The sequence below is a fragment of the Poecilia formosa genome, unplaced genomic scaffold, assembly GCF_000485575.1.
Source record: "Poecilia formosa unplaced genomic scaffold, Poecilia_formosa-5.1.2 Scaffold14, whole genome shotgun sequence".
NCBI classification, from domain to species: domain Eukaryota; kingdom Metazoa; phylum Chordata; class Actinopteri; order Cyprinodontiformes; family Poeciliidae; genus Poecilia; species Poecilia formosa.
Genome location: NW_006799953.1, coordinates 3059496 through 3076422, shown reverse-complemented (window position 1 = coordinate 3076422; position 16927 = coordinate 3059496). Strand labels below are relative to the sequence as shown.

Genomic DNA, 16927 nt, shown 5'->3' with positions numbered 1-16927 from the left:
TTCTTGTCAATTTCAGCTGAAGCAAGATAGATTGATGTACCAATGCCTTTTAAGACTAGATGCCTATGAACAGTTTGATATTATTCAAATGTATTTTCAACTCCAAAATGCTCAGTGGGTAACCTCATCTCAGTGCTGACACCTAACCCAACCTGTGATCCTGAAGCTCACCTCTGCCCTACCCTTATCCTGAAACAGAAGAGGGGTTTTTTTGTTGTTGTTTATGTCAACCAGATGAAAACATTTGCTTCGCAAAATAAGTTTGTGCGTAACCCAAAACATGTTTTGGATTGCGGAGAGTTAAATATTGCGCGAAGATCCTGAGCACGGCTAAAGCAGTGTTGGGCTAAGTAAGGAAAACAACGGAATTTTGAAAGAAAAAGGTCGAAAGACGGGGAAGAATTACACCTATGCGGCTGATTTTCTTTTACTGGTTGAATTAACACAAAACAAGCAGATAGATCTCAGTGACATTTGTGAAGGACATGGTTTTCCTAAGCTATCTTTCAGGCTTATGAGCACTAGGATATGAGCCATCACTTGGATTTTTTCCACAGAATAACAGCCCTGTGTCGGAATGCCACACAGGGCTTTGTGTGACCCGGCATCCCTCTCTGTTCTTTAGATCAAGATTAGAACTTTGTGATGAATGTCTGATGTTGAAAGTCTACCAGGGTACCTCGGATAACAAAAGCTAAGAGAACAAAGCACATGTAGACAAGTTTGGTTTGAGGTAATCTGATTTTAATTCAGGGATTTCTCTTTAAATTCTACCTGTTGGATGTTTGTTTTAATCTGGGCCACAAGAGGCAGCTCGCTGTAAATTAATAGCGCCGCGTCCGGCTTTAGTTTATCTCAAAGTCGGTCAGGCGTGGCTGTCGTGGCAGCCCCTCTGATCCCAGCGGACCCCACCGTTACCTCTGTGTCCGCTCCGTTTAGCTTGAGAAACAGCATTCCTATAGGCTTGGTCAACGCGCAATTTGTGTCAAAGGTGTGTTTGTGTGCAAAAAGGCTCTTGTGTATAAGAGCTGTCTCATTATAAGGGTGGGAACACACTTTTCCACATTAATGAGAATGTTTTCTGTGTTATCATTCATCACTGTGCCTGTGCTGGCAATTACAGAGGAGCAGTGTGCATAATGAGGACTGATTAATTAATTTAGGCCAAACAGGAGGGCTGGCTCTTTGCTAATTAGTGCGGAGCATGGCTTGACCAGGAGCCAGAAACAAGAGGTTACAGCTGATATTCCCACCTGTAGGATACACCTCAGTAAATGCTTCAAATATAGATTAACATTCCGATTGCACTGCGTGCGCCACTTTAAAGTGTTATGTATGTTTACTGACCAGGAACAGGGGCGTTTTAGTTTGGGTTGGTTGCATCCTCTAGTGGAGTTTCTGAGAATTACATGCTATCCCATAAGTCAGTGTATATTATACGGTATCTTTTTGTGCTTCAAACTTATATGAAGCTGCAAAAAAAATAAAAAATCTAAATGCATAATCTCCATGTTAGGAAGATTAAGAAGCTTTCTCCTAAAAGCGTGACAATGAAAGCAATTCCTATTCTGTCCAAGTTGCTGGAGATTAGCTGTGGCTTTTCTAAAGTTGTCAGGATGGTGAAGGAGACAAATGCCTAGAGGCCTGTGAAAAACAACTGTTCTCTCCTCATCCTGTCTGCTGAGCTGAGTCGGTGTGATTGGTATGCAGAGAGCTTCTCCCAAGTTCTTTCTCGAAACGGCACTCCAAAAGTTTGAAAAGGTCAAGACCGTGTTTTCAAGCTGAAATATTTCATCAGATACAGTGCCTTTCATGACTGCTCATTAATATGTTTTGTCACCTTGCAACCAGAAACTTCAGTCGCTACATTTGGCTTTTGTGCATTGGACCAACATTAAATAATAACATAATTATGACGTGGAAGACGACTTTTGAGTTTAAAGTCGGGCAGGACTTTGTTTTCTACCCTCTTTTACTGTACAACTTCGAAATAAAATCCAGTGGAACTAATTGCCTTCAGAAGTTGGCTCACTAGTTAAACTTTGTGTAAATAAATATAAGCTGTGCAAGAATCAGAGGTACATTGGAGAAAACTAGTCAACAAACCACGTCAACATCACAAAAGATACACCAGACGTGTATACAGATAGTTTTGGAGAAGGTTAAATATTAGTAAGGTTTATAACAACATCCAGGTGTGCTGTGGTGCTGCAGGGGTTAACCAACATATGGAGGCCTTAGTTCTTAGCCTGGCTGTTGCAGGTTCGATTCCCAGCCTGGCGACCTTTGCCGCATATCTTCCCCCTTCTCTTATTACCCGCTTTTCTGTCAATCCATTATGAAATAAAGGTCACTAGAGTCAATAAAACCTTAAAAAAATATCCTTCTTAAAGGACAGACTCATTTACAAGGAGTTTCTATGCTAGGAAACTAATGCTGCGCGACATCCTGAACACACCATCCCCATAGCGACACACGACAGCATCATGACTTGAGGATGTTTTTCTTCAGCGGGAGCAGAGATTCGCCTTCAGCAGAACAAAACTCCCCCAAACAAAGTTTAGCCATCACTGCACTGATGGTGCTCGGTGGTGCTCATGTTCATGTTTGAGAACAGCCGACTTCTCAAACATGAAAAGTTTGAGACTTAAATCTGAATAGAACCTAACTTTCTTGACATCCTAAAACACTTGTGACTGTAATTTCAGCCACAGGTTTTGATTCACGGAGGCTGAATAAAAACGAATGCCTCAGTTTTCAGATGTAAAACTGTTTTTTTGAAAACGTAACAAAATTGCGTTTTGCTATTTAGCATAAAGTCTCAATAAAACACAATAAAGTCTGTCGTCGTGGAAGGACACAATGTGCTCAAGGGGCATTGATATTTTTCCGAGGCACAGTGACGGCACACTAATCAAAATTGTTCTTTACATTTCAAGAAAGTGCTGTTCAATTTTGTGTGCATGTTATTTTGTTTCACTTTATTCCTACGGGTCTCTCATTATTAAGTCGTTCTTGCCGCTGGCTGCTTCCAGGTCATAGACAGTGGCCCCACAGCATTCCAGTAGTCTTAAAAGAGCCACCTGTCAGAGGTCTGAAAAGGCACTTACACATTTGGATTCTTCTGTTCTGGCACCATGATCGTGGACGCACTCAAAGTGGTCTGTTAAGTTAATACAATCAGTCATTTAAACCTCCATTGGTGGCGAAATTCTAAATTATTCACAGTAAATGGAGGGACTTCTTTTAAAAAGAGATAAAATGCCGTGACTGAAGGTAATCACTCGGCAAGACTGCCAACTGGCAAACAAATGTCCTTCCCTCAACTGTATCCTGAAATCAAGGGGAGTTATATTTGGAGGGGAAACAATAAAATGCTGAGAACTGGGAAGCCTTGATGACATAATCAGCAGGTAGAGGAAAGCGAAATAATTCACTAAGAAATAAACCAACTTGTGTGTCTCACAGATGTCACCCGAGGTTTTATTCTGACTAAATAGGACGAGGCCATCTGGAAGGTCTGTTAACCTGCAGGCCATGAAAGCACCACTGATAGAGAAAAGAAAGGAGGGAGAAAAAAAAATCACCTGTGGCTGATATTCCAATAGGGGTTTGGATGGCTGACTGAAATCAGATGTTACACACACATTGAGCAAAAAGTAAGCTGTTGAAATTCATGCCTTATTCGGTTGAAAAAAAAATCGAAAGGAAGATTTGATTTGCCATTACAGTTCATTCACTAATAGCAGAAAGACGCGTCCAGATAAGAGATTTCCGGAAGTCCTCTTACTGCAAAGGTATATATTTCCACTGAAATTGCAGCTGCAAGTCTCTGCTAGCCTTACATATCTTTTGCTGGCTCTAACATATTTTTCTTCAAGGATCACCCTGGTCTTATCTCAGTCCTCTCAATAACTCCCATCGGCTTCCATCTTCCTGCTGAAGAAAAGCATCCTAACATCATTATGTTGTCACCACCATGTTTCACCATGGGGCTGGTGTTTGGTGTAAAAGGCATTGTTATACCTTCATCAACATATTTCACTTCTGCTGTTTGTTTCAATGGTGTAAAAAGACAAAAGCATACAATAACACTTTAGTATCACTGTATTGCACATTTGACTAGCCAAGTCAAAAGATTTTTACCACGAGTGCCACACCTCTCACACATCATGTGTTCCTGTGCAGCAACACAAATATCACCACAATAACCAAAAAAAATAACATCATTTAATCTCACTCTACAATGTGCTGTCTACATCAAGAACTACTCACTCGCCTCCGAATGCTGGATGCTCAAAACTAAACCTGTAACGTGATATTATCGTTCGCTTTTTAGCTCATTTCGCTAGTAATTACCTGAAAACCTGTGGGCGCTCAAACAGCAGTAAGATGAAATTCCCAGTCGCTTGATACTTGAGTGTGAAAAAAGAGAGATGGTGACATCACAGCGAAAGTAACACGGCAGAGTCGACGTTGTGAATTCCACCCTTGATCCCAATATTCATGCTCTCAAGCCGTTAAAAGCAACACAAATGACAGGTCTTGATGTTACACCAAGTCTCCTTAATTTTTATTTCACATAGGTTAAAAAGTTACAGGTTTACAGGTTGGGTATAACTATGTGATTTAATTACACACAGATGGAATATATTTTGTAATTATTTGACTTCTAAAGCCAATTCCTTTGGATTTAATTTAAAGATGTCACAGTGAATAATTTCCTACCAAGTCACAATTATCCTCTACTTGTTGTTGGTCTGTCACACACAATGCAACTAAATACAGTACATTAAGGTTTTTGAAGAAAATTACGGCGTATGAAAACATCTGCAGTGCACTTTATCTATATAAGTTAGAAGAAGTACTTTGTTGCACAAGTCGATATTGTCACTAGTTGTTTCTGGTACAAGAACTCTCTCCAAAAATAAGTGGATTTACATTTCGCTTTTGTGGCTCTGTTAGGACTACTTTACATGTTTATGTGCCATTGATTCTTGCATCACAGCAAGTCTCAGATTTAACAGCACTGCACTTCATTTGTGACTCAGATGGGTTTTGGCAGCAGTCTGCTGGCTTTGTAGGCAATTCCTTGCAAATTTGTCCGCCACTGACAGACTGATGAAATGACTCAAGTGGTCAGCCAGCCGAGTGTTAGAGCTTTCCCACTGGTTGTCCCTCATTAAAAAAAAAAATTAAAAAAAAAAGGTTTTGGCACAGCTTCTTCTTTTTTTTTTTTTTACCACGCCGTCCGCGTTGCACGAGCCAACGCAATCTCTCGGCAGAAGCAGACCCCACGTGCGATGACGATGATGAAAAGAACTGGGTGTTCAAATGTGCAGAGCTGCTTCACAACAGATGACGCCAACAACCCTCGGTGGACACACACACACACACACACACACACACACACGAAGTGAGTCTTTTGTGGAAAGAGAAGCCTCTGGAGCTTGTCAGGTCTGGTGTGTGAGACGCATGCAACTAATATTTCGTGCAAAATATTGCAATGCTTTCACATGTCCTTGTGCGTTGAAAATCAAACTGACATCTTATGGTTGTACTGAAGAAAAGGTGACTGGTCAGAGCTAAAAGACATTTTAATAAAAATGGTAGAAATCTCACTTTCTCTGCTCAAAGCAATCTAGATCTGATAAATAGATGCTCATCAGCATGTGGTCACTCTTGAAGACAAGCCAAGTCTCCCTTATTGATTTAATTCTGGTCTGTGTTAATAAAGTCAAAGCAGACACAGTTTCTCAATATATTCTTGTACTTTAGCGGCAGCCTGGTGTTAGATGGTACACATGTGATGTGTATCCCCAAAGGTCTCTTCCCCTCTCAATCTGCAACCCATTTTGAAAAGATGCCATTTGGTGGTATAATTTTAATAGATCAATCCTTACTTAAGGGAAACCTGTTTGAGCAAAAGATTTCAGACTTCCAATGATTCCAAACATGCATCCAGAACTGCAATAGAATGGGTTTTGTCAAAGCATATTCCTGAGTTGAAATAGCCAACTCAAAGTGCAAACTTAAAAACTACTGAGAAATGTGAATTTTGATTTCATATATACTTTCATCCAATCTGGCAGATATTGTGTTTTTTGTTGTTGTTGTTGTTTTTTTGTTTTTTTTTTCTGTTTTTGTGTGTGTGTGTGCGTGTGCGTGTGTGTGTGTTTGTTTTTTTTTGCAGAGAAGACCTGGCAAAACAATTCGGTTTGTACTTAAATGTCCACAACTTGCAGCACTCGATTGTGTAATTACAGTAGAAGGAGCACAGATACATTTTTGAGGCTCAGTTGCAGATAATGTTTCTGAAATGTTTATCATTTTCTTTCCATGGTGATAAACTACTTCACCACATAAGAACCAAATAAAATAAACTGAAATTTGTGGCTTGACCTTGACAAAAAGTAAAAATGTCCAAAGGTTACGAATACTTTACAATCTAGATAAGATTTCAATATTTGGATTGACAGTCATTGCATTTTCATCATGTCTTTCTGTCCCATTTTAACTTTCCAATGTTGATTCTCATCCGTTGTTGACATTTCCCCACATTTACATTGAATGTTCATTTGTTTCTTTAATTTGTCCCTCACCTTGGACGCCTCCAATGTAGTCATATGCCCCTCCTGTAGATCCACAGCATTATGTATTGAAGCAATTGAGGCTAGCAGGTTGTAAATTATTTAGTGTTTACTCTGCACCGTTCTGTCCCAATACAAACAGAATTACAAATCTCAAAGTATTGCTGACATCACCCTACATCTCCGGTTTCTCCTTTCACCGGCTAATAAACACGTCACGAACTTAACGCTCCTTCGCTACCACAGAGTTGTAAATTCTTTTTATGTGTGCATTCATGGGTGTGGCTTTTTTTGTTTGTTCGTTTTTTTCAGTCTCAATCTGGGTAAAAACGACCAACTTACATTCTACGACGGTGACGACCTGACGGGCAACATTCTGGGCCAGTACAGCGGCGCGCGGCCGCACTTCAAACTCTACACGTCCATGGCTGACGTCACTATTCAGTTCCAGTCCGATCCTGCCACTAACATCTACGGCTACAACAACGGCTTTGTAGTTCACTTCTTTGGTAAGCTGGGCGTAGCACATGTGCACTTTGAAGTTTTTCACGTTTTGTCAGATCCATCCACGTATTTGAATGTGGATTATCATAACTTCATGTGTGTTTAAAACCTGGAAAGTGAGGTGTACATCTGTATTTAATGCCCTTGAGTCAATATAATGTTCACCCAACTTTCATTTTAGCCAAAGGTGCAATTCTTTTGCGGTATATGTCTTTAACAACTTTCATCATTGCGCTTTTTTATTTTTTATTTTACTTTGCAAAATAGCTTCGATGAACGTTATCTACCCCCCAATACTCCCACAGCATGTCGAAAAAGGTCAAGGGGTACGAATACTTCTCCAAGACTTTGAAATATTTTTCTAAAGGAACTGGTGCTTGTAGAACGTTAAAATAAAATCAATAACTTAAAATTAAACCATCTTGGGCAAACCTCTCCCCCCCTACACCTCACACAAAGAACATGTGTGGAATATATTTTTGAAGCCGAGCGATGGAATGTAACCATTGCCTCTATCCTTCCATCTCCTGCTGTGCTGCTGTCAGTCTTTTTTTTTTCTTACCTCAGATGCACAAAATTAAGCAACACCAAACAAAGAAGCACAATAATAGCACAGACATCAATATCAACCGCTTTCACCCAATGTTTTTATGCTGCTGGCCATCTATGAAGAGACTGACGGCTGCCAGATTACATGCTGTGTTCCTTCCAGCACATCGCAGTCTTCTATTTAGAGTTTCCTCTCCAACAGTGGCTTTCTAGACCACAGCAAAACACACACAATTGTGCCGTCATCCTCCTTCCCCACCGAGGCTGTTACATATTAATGCTTCACTCTCCTTAAGGCTGTTTAATGCTATTCTGGTTTGTATTTTATTATAAAAAAATGCTTCGGTTTTGTCTAGTACAATTTCTTTTTCTCATTTTTGACCCACTGCTCAATTGTTCACAGAGGTGCCAAGGAATGACACTTGTCCTGAACTGCCGGAGATCCCCAACGGCTGGAAGAGCACATCCCACCCCGATCTCATCCATGGCACAGTGGTCACCTACCAGTGCTACCCGGGATATGCGTTGGTAGGCTCCGAGATCCTCATGTGCCAGTGGGATCTTACTTGGAGCGGCGACGTGCCGAAGTGTGATGAAGGTGAGATGGGGCCGATGGATGTCTTCTTAGTTTATTCATATGGTACATAATTGATGTACTCTGAGGATGTCTGCAATTCCGTTTGCAAAACGTTGTGCAAAAGTCATTCACGCTCTTGAGCTCCTCCACTTTTTTTTTTTTTCCCCGTACACTTCTGCATATATTGTGCTATTTGAACCATTCGACTTTTACCATATTATGCTCATTCAGGATGGTTTATGAAATGTTCAGCTTTTTGTGATCATCTTGGGCCCTGTTGAAATGAATGGACCATCCCATAATTGCTATGCGTTCTTCCACAGCTGACTATTTCCACATAACTTCACATATGAACACCATTCAAACTTTAAAATGTAGTCATATCTTTCAACTACTTGAGCTACTTCTGTTTATTTCAGCTTCTTCTAACTTTTACAGATTTTATAAAATCTATCGTCAAGTTTTTGTTTGCGTTATTCTCAGTCTTCAGACAAAAAAAAGAACCCTAATTCCAAACCTCCCAACACATTGGTCACTATTCCACCAAAACAAGGTTTAATGGTGGAAGCCCAACAAATTGTACATCTCTCCTGACTTTTTTAGCCAGTTCTTTAGAGAAAGTGTGATATATATAATTTTGGTTATTGTTTTGGGGAATTTGTGACTGCTCTAAACTCGTCAGCTCTTATACCTACAGCCTGTAAACAAGTTCTCATTCCCTCCTTGTTGTGGCGCTCACCAGTCCTGACGTGCCGAGACCCAGGAAACGTGGAGCACAGTCGTAAAGTGATCACTGGCCCCCGCTTCAACGTCGGCTCCACCGTGCAGTTCATCTGTAACAAAGGCTACGTTCTGTCTGGCTCCAGTCTCCTCACCTGCAACAACCGGGACTCGGCGGTACCCAAGTGGAGCGACAGACTGCCCAAGTGTGTCCGTAAGTAACTCGCACCTATTTTTTGTTACATTTCCAAAAGTCGAGAGCCCCACAATTACTTCACGTCGTCAATCTTTCAAAGACTGACGTTGCGAATGTTTTTTTTTTTTGTTTTTTTTTTCCTTCCCCTCCAATCTCCAGCTGAGAAGTACGAGCCTTGCAGAAACCCCGGTGCAGCTTCCAGCAGCATCCAGAGCTCTGAAAAGGCCTTTTATCAAGCGGGCGAGACTCTTACGTTCTCCTGCACTGCAGGCTACGAGCTGCGGGGTGGTGCCACCGTCTATTGTGTCCCCGGCCACCCGTCGCAGTGGAACAGCACTCCTCCTGTCTGCAGAGGTAAAGCGTCATCATTTTGCCAAGCGTTCCCCTTTTTTTTTACATTTTGTCTCAACATTTAGAATTGCACCGCGGTCTCACATTGATTCTGACACTGTACTGTTTCTACACCTAAAGTGTTGCATGTAGGTGTGCACTGTGATTTTTGTACAGCTTCTTGACAAAGAAGATTTTGTGTCTTTGTAGCGTCTTCAGCGCAGTATGTGAATCAACGAAGGCTTGATGGTGAGCCATGTTACAAAGAGTCTGAAACCCAGTTAATATCGATGTTTCTTTGTTGCGAAAATTGCACAAAATATTGACTGTTTTTCTTTTTTTCTTTTTTTAGTTGTTAGTATGGATTACAGCATGGAGGGGACCAATATTACCCTTGCAGTTTTTATTCCAACTGCAATCGTCTTGGTGATTGTTTTGGGGATTTATGTCTACTTTGCGAAGTGAGTAATATCTTTAAACTTCATACCCTGTATTTGCAGTCAAAGGAGTCTTTGCAGAATGTTCTCTGTTTTGTTTTTTTTCCACTCTTTGCTCAGACTTCAAGGGAAATCTGTCAGAATGCCGACGTCCTCTCCACCGTACGACAACATGACGGAAGAGTCGGCTTTCGACAACCCTATTTATGAAAGTGGAGTAAGTACGGATGTCGTGAGCATGCAGGACGTCGATTCGCAGAACACCAGTGTGCTGTCCTGATCCTCCTCCATCCCAACGTCATCTCATTTCACGCCAGCAGAGGGCACCTTCATCCTCCATCACCATCAGTATCGTCAGTGGGAGCAAATGCCGAACATTGTGATATAATTTGCCTGTTGGGATGTTCCATACTTCATTTCTGTTTAGTGGCGTTTTTTTTTTTTTCTTTCTGTTCCCTGTTACATAGGCAGATGTATTGTAACACAGCATACACACTGTCATGCAAAGGTGGTAATAATAGCGACATAATGATACTTAATTTTATTTGAAATGCCCTTTACATGTCAAATTTAAGCCTTAAAGGGCAAGTATTCATGCCCTTTCAGCTATTTCTCATACATATTAGCGAATTACAACAACAGACCTTCATTAATATTTCTGTTATTTTACATGATAGACCTACACAAACTAGGGCACACAAAATCTTTCGTGGTTTGTCAAATTTGTTTGCACTTACATCCAGCCCTCTTACTCCAAAATCACCAAGCAACCAGCTTTCAGGATTTGGTTTATTAAAAGACGAGTCAAAAGTATTGTATTATGCTGAGATGTAAAGGAGATTTTAGATTATTATTATTATTATTATTATTTTATTTTTCTTACTATTACAAATGCAAGTTCAATCCTTGTTTCTGCGGTGTGTGTGTTTGTATGTAGCCCCTTCTTCTCTGATACCAACTGCAGTCGAGTACCTATATGCATTCAGACGTTATTTTATCAGGAAAAATGAAATTGGTTGCACTGGATTTTTTTTTTCTGTTGGTGCTAGAGTAAGAGGGGCAACATATACATGCACATTAGTTTGTTTTAGTACAAAAAAGCATGAATTATTTCCTTTAACTTCACAATCATCCACTGATTTGTGTTCACACGCATTGCAATGCAGTTTGTGGTTGTAACATGATAAATCTCTCCAAGTTCAAGTGGCATGTATACTTCTACGACTTCTGTTTCAATGCGAGGCTAACCAGCACATGGGTATTGCTGATGTTTGTGTTAGCAGTTTTAAGCTGTCCCCCATTGCTCTTCTTTTCTCTGCTCCTGCAGCATTGGCAGACCCGTTGTAGATACTAAACCCTGTCAGTATTTCCACTTTGGCTTTGCTGCACAACAACTACAAGGTGAGATGGCCTTCAACAACTAAAGCCGCAGCATGTTTTACTGTCCAGTGATCCTGCTGCCACATGTTTTTAGCTTTATCTAATAATATTTCCACATATGTTGATCTTGTTGCAGTTTTTATTATTTATTACTTTTTGTTCTTGTTGTTATTTATTACTTATTGCTAATTAAACTGCTGTAAACTATCATAGTAGAAGGTTTTCATAAGAACTGTGACTATATCCATTTCCTTATGTTGTTGTAAATTCTACAAATACAGCCACATGGCTTTCTAGGAGTTTGGCTGACGTATAAAACAACAGACCTGTAACAGGTATTAGAAGTGTAGTTCAGTCAGGGTCTCTGAAATCGAACATTTAAAAATACTTTTACTAGGACCTCTAACAAAATCAGGAAATGAGACGGGAGCATCCCTTGTTATCTAGTAAATACCAATTATGCATAAATTGTCATTATAGTTGTTTTTTTTACTTAAATATAGTTTCCTTTCCTGTTCTTTTTCTTTGATGTTAATCAATCAGTAAATGTGAAAGTGAAAAATGCTTTAATGTTTAGGGAAACTTCAAAGGCAGTCTTTGAAATCGGGTAATATGACTCGCCACCAAAAACAGAAGAAGAAATATAAATAAATTATGCTTACTACTTCCAGAACAAGTTTTTTTTAAAAGCCACGCTTGCATGTTCGGTCAAAGGGGAGAGAGTGAGTGTCCCATGTGTCATGAGTATTGCATACACGTAGCTAGTTGAATTTCGATTTCTGGTTTTCAATATGTAGTGACCAAAAAATGTTTTTAATGTTTTTAGTTTAGGGAATCTCTAGTGCATTTGAGCGTGTCCAGTTCAATATCTGAAATAAAAACATATATGGAGCTAAAAGCTAAATATGGCTGCTCTACACTGTAGAATACAGCTTTTGGAAATAAAAACCAACATTTATCCTAAATGTGAAAACCCAGAAACTGCTCCCTTCCAAAGAGTCCGTTACAATCAATAGTTATAATCAACAACTCATTTCTGAATTATTTATTGGGGCTTTTGTGTTGACATTATAAGGATAAAATAAACCACAACAAGCGACCAGAACACTTAAGAATGATTAAAAACACAAACTCTGCTCAGTATTTAAGTCATTACCTGTCAACAGTAGCTTGATTTGTTAAAAATATTCAACTAATCAGCATCCGTGTGTCAGTCAAACCATAAAACTGTGCTAAGAATGTCTTAATTAAACATATTAAGCTTGAACTGTAACTTTCGTGAAATTTTTAATCAAGTCATCTGTCTGGTTTTTACAGGACAAAATGAGAAACTTTTTTAGAGGTGTCCACTTAAAGCAGGAACTGCTCAAGCTTTGGCTTTTGGGACCCTCTCTGCACTGCTCATGGTTACATTTTTGCCCACATTTTGATTTGAATCAATATCACCCTCTGCTATGTTTGTATCAATGTAAATAAGTCTCTCTCTCTCCTGCACAGTCGAATCTGTGATCCTGTTTAACGCCATGGTGATATTTTTATAAAGTAAGTCGTCGATGACCATTGGTGATTGTATGTTTTTAAGTAAATTTTTGATGGCCTCAGCGAGTTACATTTAAAGAGGAGGGAAATGGTTTGATTTTTGTTTTGTTTTTGGGTTCTTTTTTTTTTTACGATCCCTGACATTCCACAGTTTTTGTAAATTTTATCATGACTTTATTTTTATCTTCTTCTTTTTTCTCTGTGTGTGTGTGTGTGTGTGTGTGTGTGTGTGTATGGGACTGCTATTTGTAAATAAACTGCCTGTCCAATACGAGTGCCTCACGACTGACTAAAACCTGAGAGATCACACACGAAAACATTTGTATGACTTGAATCTAGATTTAACTATTATTTGATATTGTTTCGGCTTAACGTAGCACTCCACCTTACCTTCATATAATCTCTCGTCAAAGTATTTACGGAAGGATTTTCCACCAGCCGATGTGTGGTTTCCAGCAACATATAGCCTCAGATACGTTTTTTTTTGTTGTTGTTTTTTTTCATCCATCATGAATGCCAGTGTTCTTACTGTACGCCACATCTTAAAATCTGCCTCAAAGAATCAGTAGCATCAACTGGTTGCAGCTCCTGGCTGTGTGAACCCCCTCGTTTTAAAACGCAGAAACACAATAATTCAATGATGTTACAAGAATGATTTGCATAGTCTGTAAAATAACAAAATATATATATAAATATATATATATATTTAAAACTGACGAGTGGCGATGAAGCTGTTTTGCATCTGCTTGTGTTGAATTTGATGAAGAACGTATTTATCTCATCTGTGCGTTTGCTTTTCGCTGTAAAAGGTGTTTTCTTTCAGCCTCACAGCCGCCTCAGCCACACCCAGGAAACCACATCACCTTAAGTGTATATATGACTCCCTGAATAATAATAAAATTAACAATTGTTTTAATCTGTCATCGACTCCTTGAGTGAATTTATTTTTGTCTATGAGTGCTCCACGAGTTAGACTAAAACTGTTGTGAAAACATACTTTTGTTTTATTATCATGAGGATCAAGGCTAATATTGGGAGAATTAAGTGTTCTCAAATAGACTGGGTTTAGTCTAACAGTATTGTTTTGTGTTTTTGCTGGAAGAATTTCGCAGTGCGAGTCTGAAGAATTACAGGTTGGACTGTAGTGACAAGTTTTAAACACTAGATGGTAGCAGAGTAACGGGTAAGGCGTAAAGTTGAATGACGTTCAGATCATGTTTTCACATCTCCGTACTAAGCAGCACATCTGGTAAAGTTCGCTTTTATTATAATTAGACACTTTCAAAAGTTTAGAAATGTCCATTGAAATTTTGTAAGTCAAATTGGATCTGTTTTATACAATTACAAACTCAAATTTTATATTACAGACCAACCCAAACTACTGCACAATTTATATATATGTGTGTGTGTGTGGGGGTGTGTGTGTGTGTGTGCGTGTGTGTGTGTGTGTGTTTAATACTTACATACGTTTAATTAAAATAAATTCCATTCACTTTATTTATATAGCACCAATTCAGCAACACGTCGTCTCAAGTCATTGCAATTCAATCATGCATACCTTCAAGTTGTTCATAGTTACCAAATAGTGCATTAAAGCTAATATTTGCAATGGAACTGTTCAGATCAAAGCACATCCAATCAAATCATAGACCAAAATTCCAACCAGCATCTGTGGCTAGATGTGAAAACTGCTGCTGCTTTACAGTTCAGTCTGACTGAGCTGGAGCTTGTATAAAAGCGCCATATACAAAATATATATGCTATATTAAAGCATATATATATATGCTATAAAAAGTAATTGTTTTTTTAATTCTTTTTTTAAAACAATTGCTAAAAACCATGTAGCCTTTTCCTAACAAAGTTACGCTCTATCATTGTGTTGCTCTATCAAACAAAATGCCCATAGAGGCACATTTGTTGGAAGATAAATCACGCTGACAGCAAAACATTAAAACTAAATGACACAATCAGACTCAAAAGTTTTTTAGAAAGCGTCTAAATGGCTAATCGGCATGTAAAGGCCGGTTGTTTTTATTTGTTGAAACTGCTATCAGAAGATCATTTGAAGCAAATGATTGAGGGTCAAATAACTGGATGACACCTGAAATATTTTACTGAAGACGCTATTGCCATTACCTATCGAACCACTAGTTGATAAATCTGGAAGAAAACAAAATAATAACGACAAACAAAAGTTCTCATCAAATAAAATCGACAGTTTGACCTTATTCTGTCTTGACAAACTGCTCTTTCACTTCGGTCCTGTAGTTTCATTTGCATCGCAGTAAATGAGGTGCATCCAGTGAGAGGGAGGGGGTTTATGAGCATGTCACGTTTTTTTTTTGTTGTTGTTTTTGTTTTTTTCTTGTGTCTGTGTTTATGTGGGAGTTGGTTTATCTCAGCGGATCATTTGGAACCAGTCACCCATGATTTCAGCTGAGCTTTCACTCTGATGCAGAGGGACATATAGAGCAGCTTGAGCCATTAAAATGCAAATTATTTTCAATACATTTGTGTGGAGGTAGTGGGGGGCGGAGGGGGGGAGTCCACTGGGAGTCCACCCATGTATTAACTCGTTTTCTGTAAATTATGTGTTTATCAATGGCAGAGCAGCCCAAGACATTCACTCTCATAGACCTGAAGTTTGCTCACAAGCATATTCTTGAACTTTTGCATTTGTACAAATAGTATTGTTAAATGGTTGGGCGTTCCTTTGTGCAAAAGTTGATCTTCTCGGATTCCTCTTCCACAGTCTTGACCCCTTTGTGTGGACTCCATTGTTTTCTCAAACTGCAGTTTTCAGGAACGCCGATAGATGGCAGCACACTACCAAAGCAGATCTCAGAGAAAGGGGGACGCGCTTGGCATCAAGTGCGTTACGAGGACCATCTCCCAGCACTTGCTGCTCCCACCGTGCACAAGTGGCAGGCTGCGGATGGTTCACAATTAAAGTAAAATGTGCTGCTCACAATCCAGCAGAGACCAGGATGAGGCAATTAAGCGGCTAATACGGCAGACCGTCAGACCTCCTCCTCCGTGTCGGCTGCTCCGGGGCACGCCGTGCTCACCGCAGGGTTGACGGGTAAATGTAGTTTAATGTAATGACCCGTTCAAAGGGTCTGGTGTGCAGTGTTCGATGAACACGGGGAAAAAGTCAGGACCGTCGTTATGCTTTGCTCTGTGAAATACGAGTGCACAGACAGTTTAAATGGAAAAATATATATGAGCAGACGTTTTAAATAAAAGACATCATTTTAAGTGTACTTGCCTTATAAAAACTAGAAAAAAATAATCACTTTCTTCCCATTGTTTTGGTAATATAAGATGCTTAAACAGATTTTTTTTAATTATTTTATTTTATTTTAAATTTTGAAAAAAAAAATCATTGATTTATTTTTCAATTACTCTAATCGCTCAGCTTTTCAGACTGAAGGACGAGAAATAGGAACTTTATGGTGTGGAACCTTACTGAGGCTCTATCAATTGCAGAAGAAGCAAAAGCTGATTCCAACTGCCCCACTTCTTTTTATGTCATCCTCACTTGTTAAACAGATGTTACGAGAAAACCTGTTCACTTGCAGTCAAAACTGACTGGTTTTGGAAGGGTTCATTATTTTTGGTCCACCTTCATAAAAAATTTAATTTCATCTGAAGACAAACAGCCCCACAACATGATGCTGCCACCGCCGTATTTTACTGTTAGGTTAAGGTTAGACACATTCATGCAAACATTTTCCCATGAAAGCTAAACTCTTGGCATGTGTTGTGATCCTTTAGCATAAGTAAAAAGTCAGAGCCTCCTCAGAGAGAAATGTTCATAAATAATAAAAATGTCAGATGTCACATTTGGACTTAGCCTGATTTGTTTGGAAATAAATACTTGAAAACTGAATGTTACTGATGCAACGTAGCTGAGTTCAAAAGACAAAGAGTGAGCTCAAGAACTTCGGAAGATTCATACGTACGAATGCTTCACTCGAGTTTTTGAATTTCCAAAAGGCAGCAGCTAAATGACACACTTTGAAGACATGTCACACTTCTTCCTTTTTAACATATAGATAATGTGAATCTTTTCGGGGCTGCTTCTGTGTGTGCGTGTGTGCGT

General features: G+C 39.3%; 1 protein-coding gene across 3 annotated transcripts in view; it reads left to right on the top strand.

Annotated features, from left to right (window-relative positions):
* The window catches only part of LOC103133934 (seizure protein 6 homolog), a 106290-nt gene extending 93302 nt beyond the window's left edge, over positions 1-12988 (top strand). Inside the window, exons 10-18 of one of the 3 annotated variants that reach the window (XM_007545923.2) lie at positions 6903-7099; positions 8047-8241; positions 8963-9154; positions 9296-9490; positions 9677-9715; positions 9819-9927; positions 10024-10120; positions 11231-11304; positions 12601-12988. In XM_007545923.2, the coding sequence (XP_007545985.1) occupies positions 6903-7099; positions 8047-8241; positions 8963-9154; positions 9296-9490; positions 9677-9715; positions 9819-9927; positions 10024-10120; positions 11231-11257 (1051 nt within the window). In that variant the 3' untranslated portion in view covers positions 11258-11304; positions 12601-12988. The other 2 variants (XM_007545924.2, XM_016668316.1) reach the window with 2 other exon arrangements.
* Positions 12989-16927: the final 3939 nt, after the last annotated feature.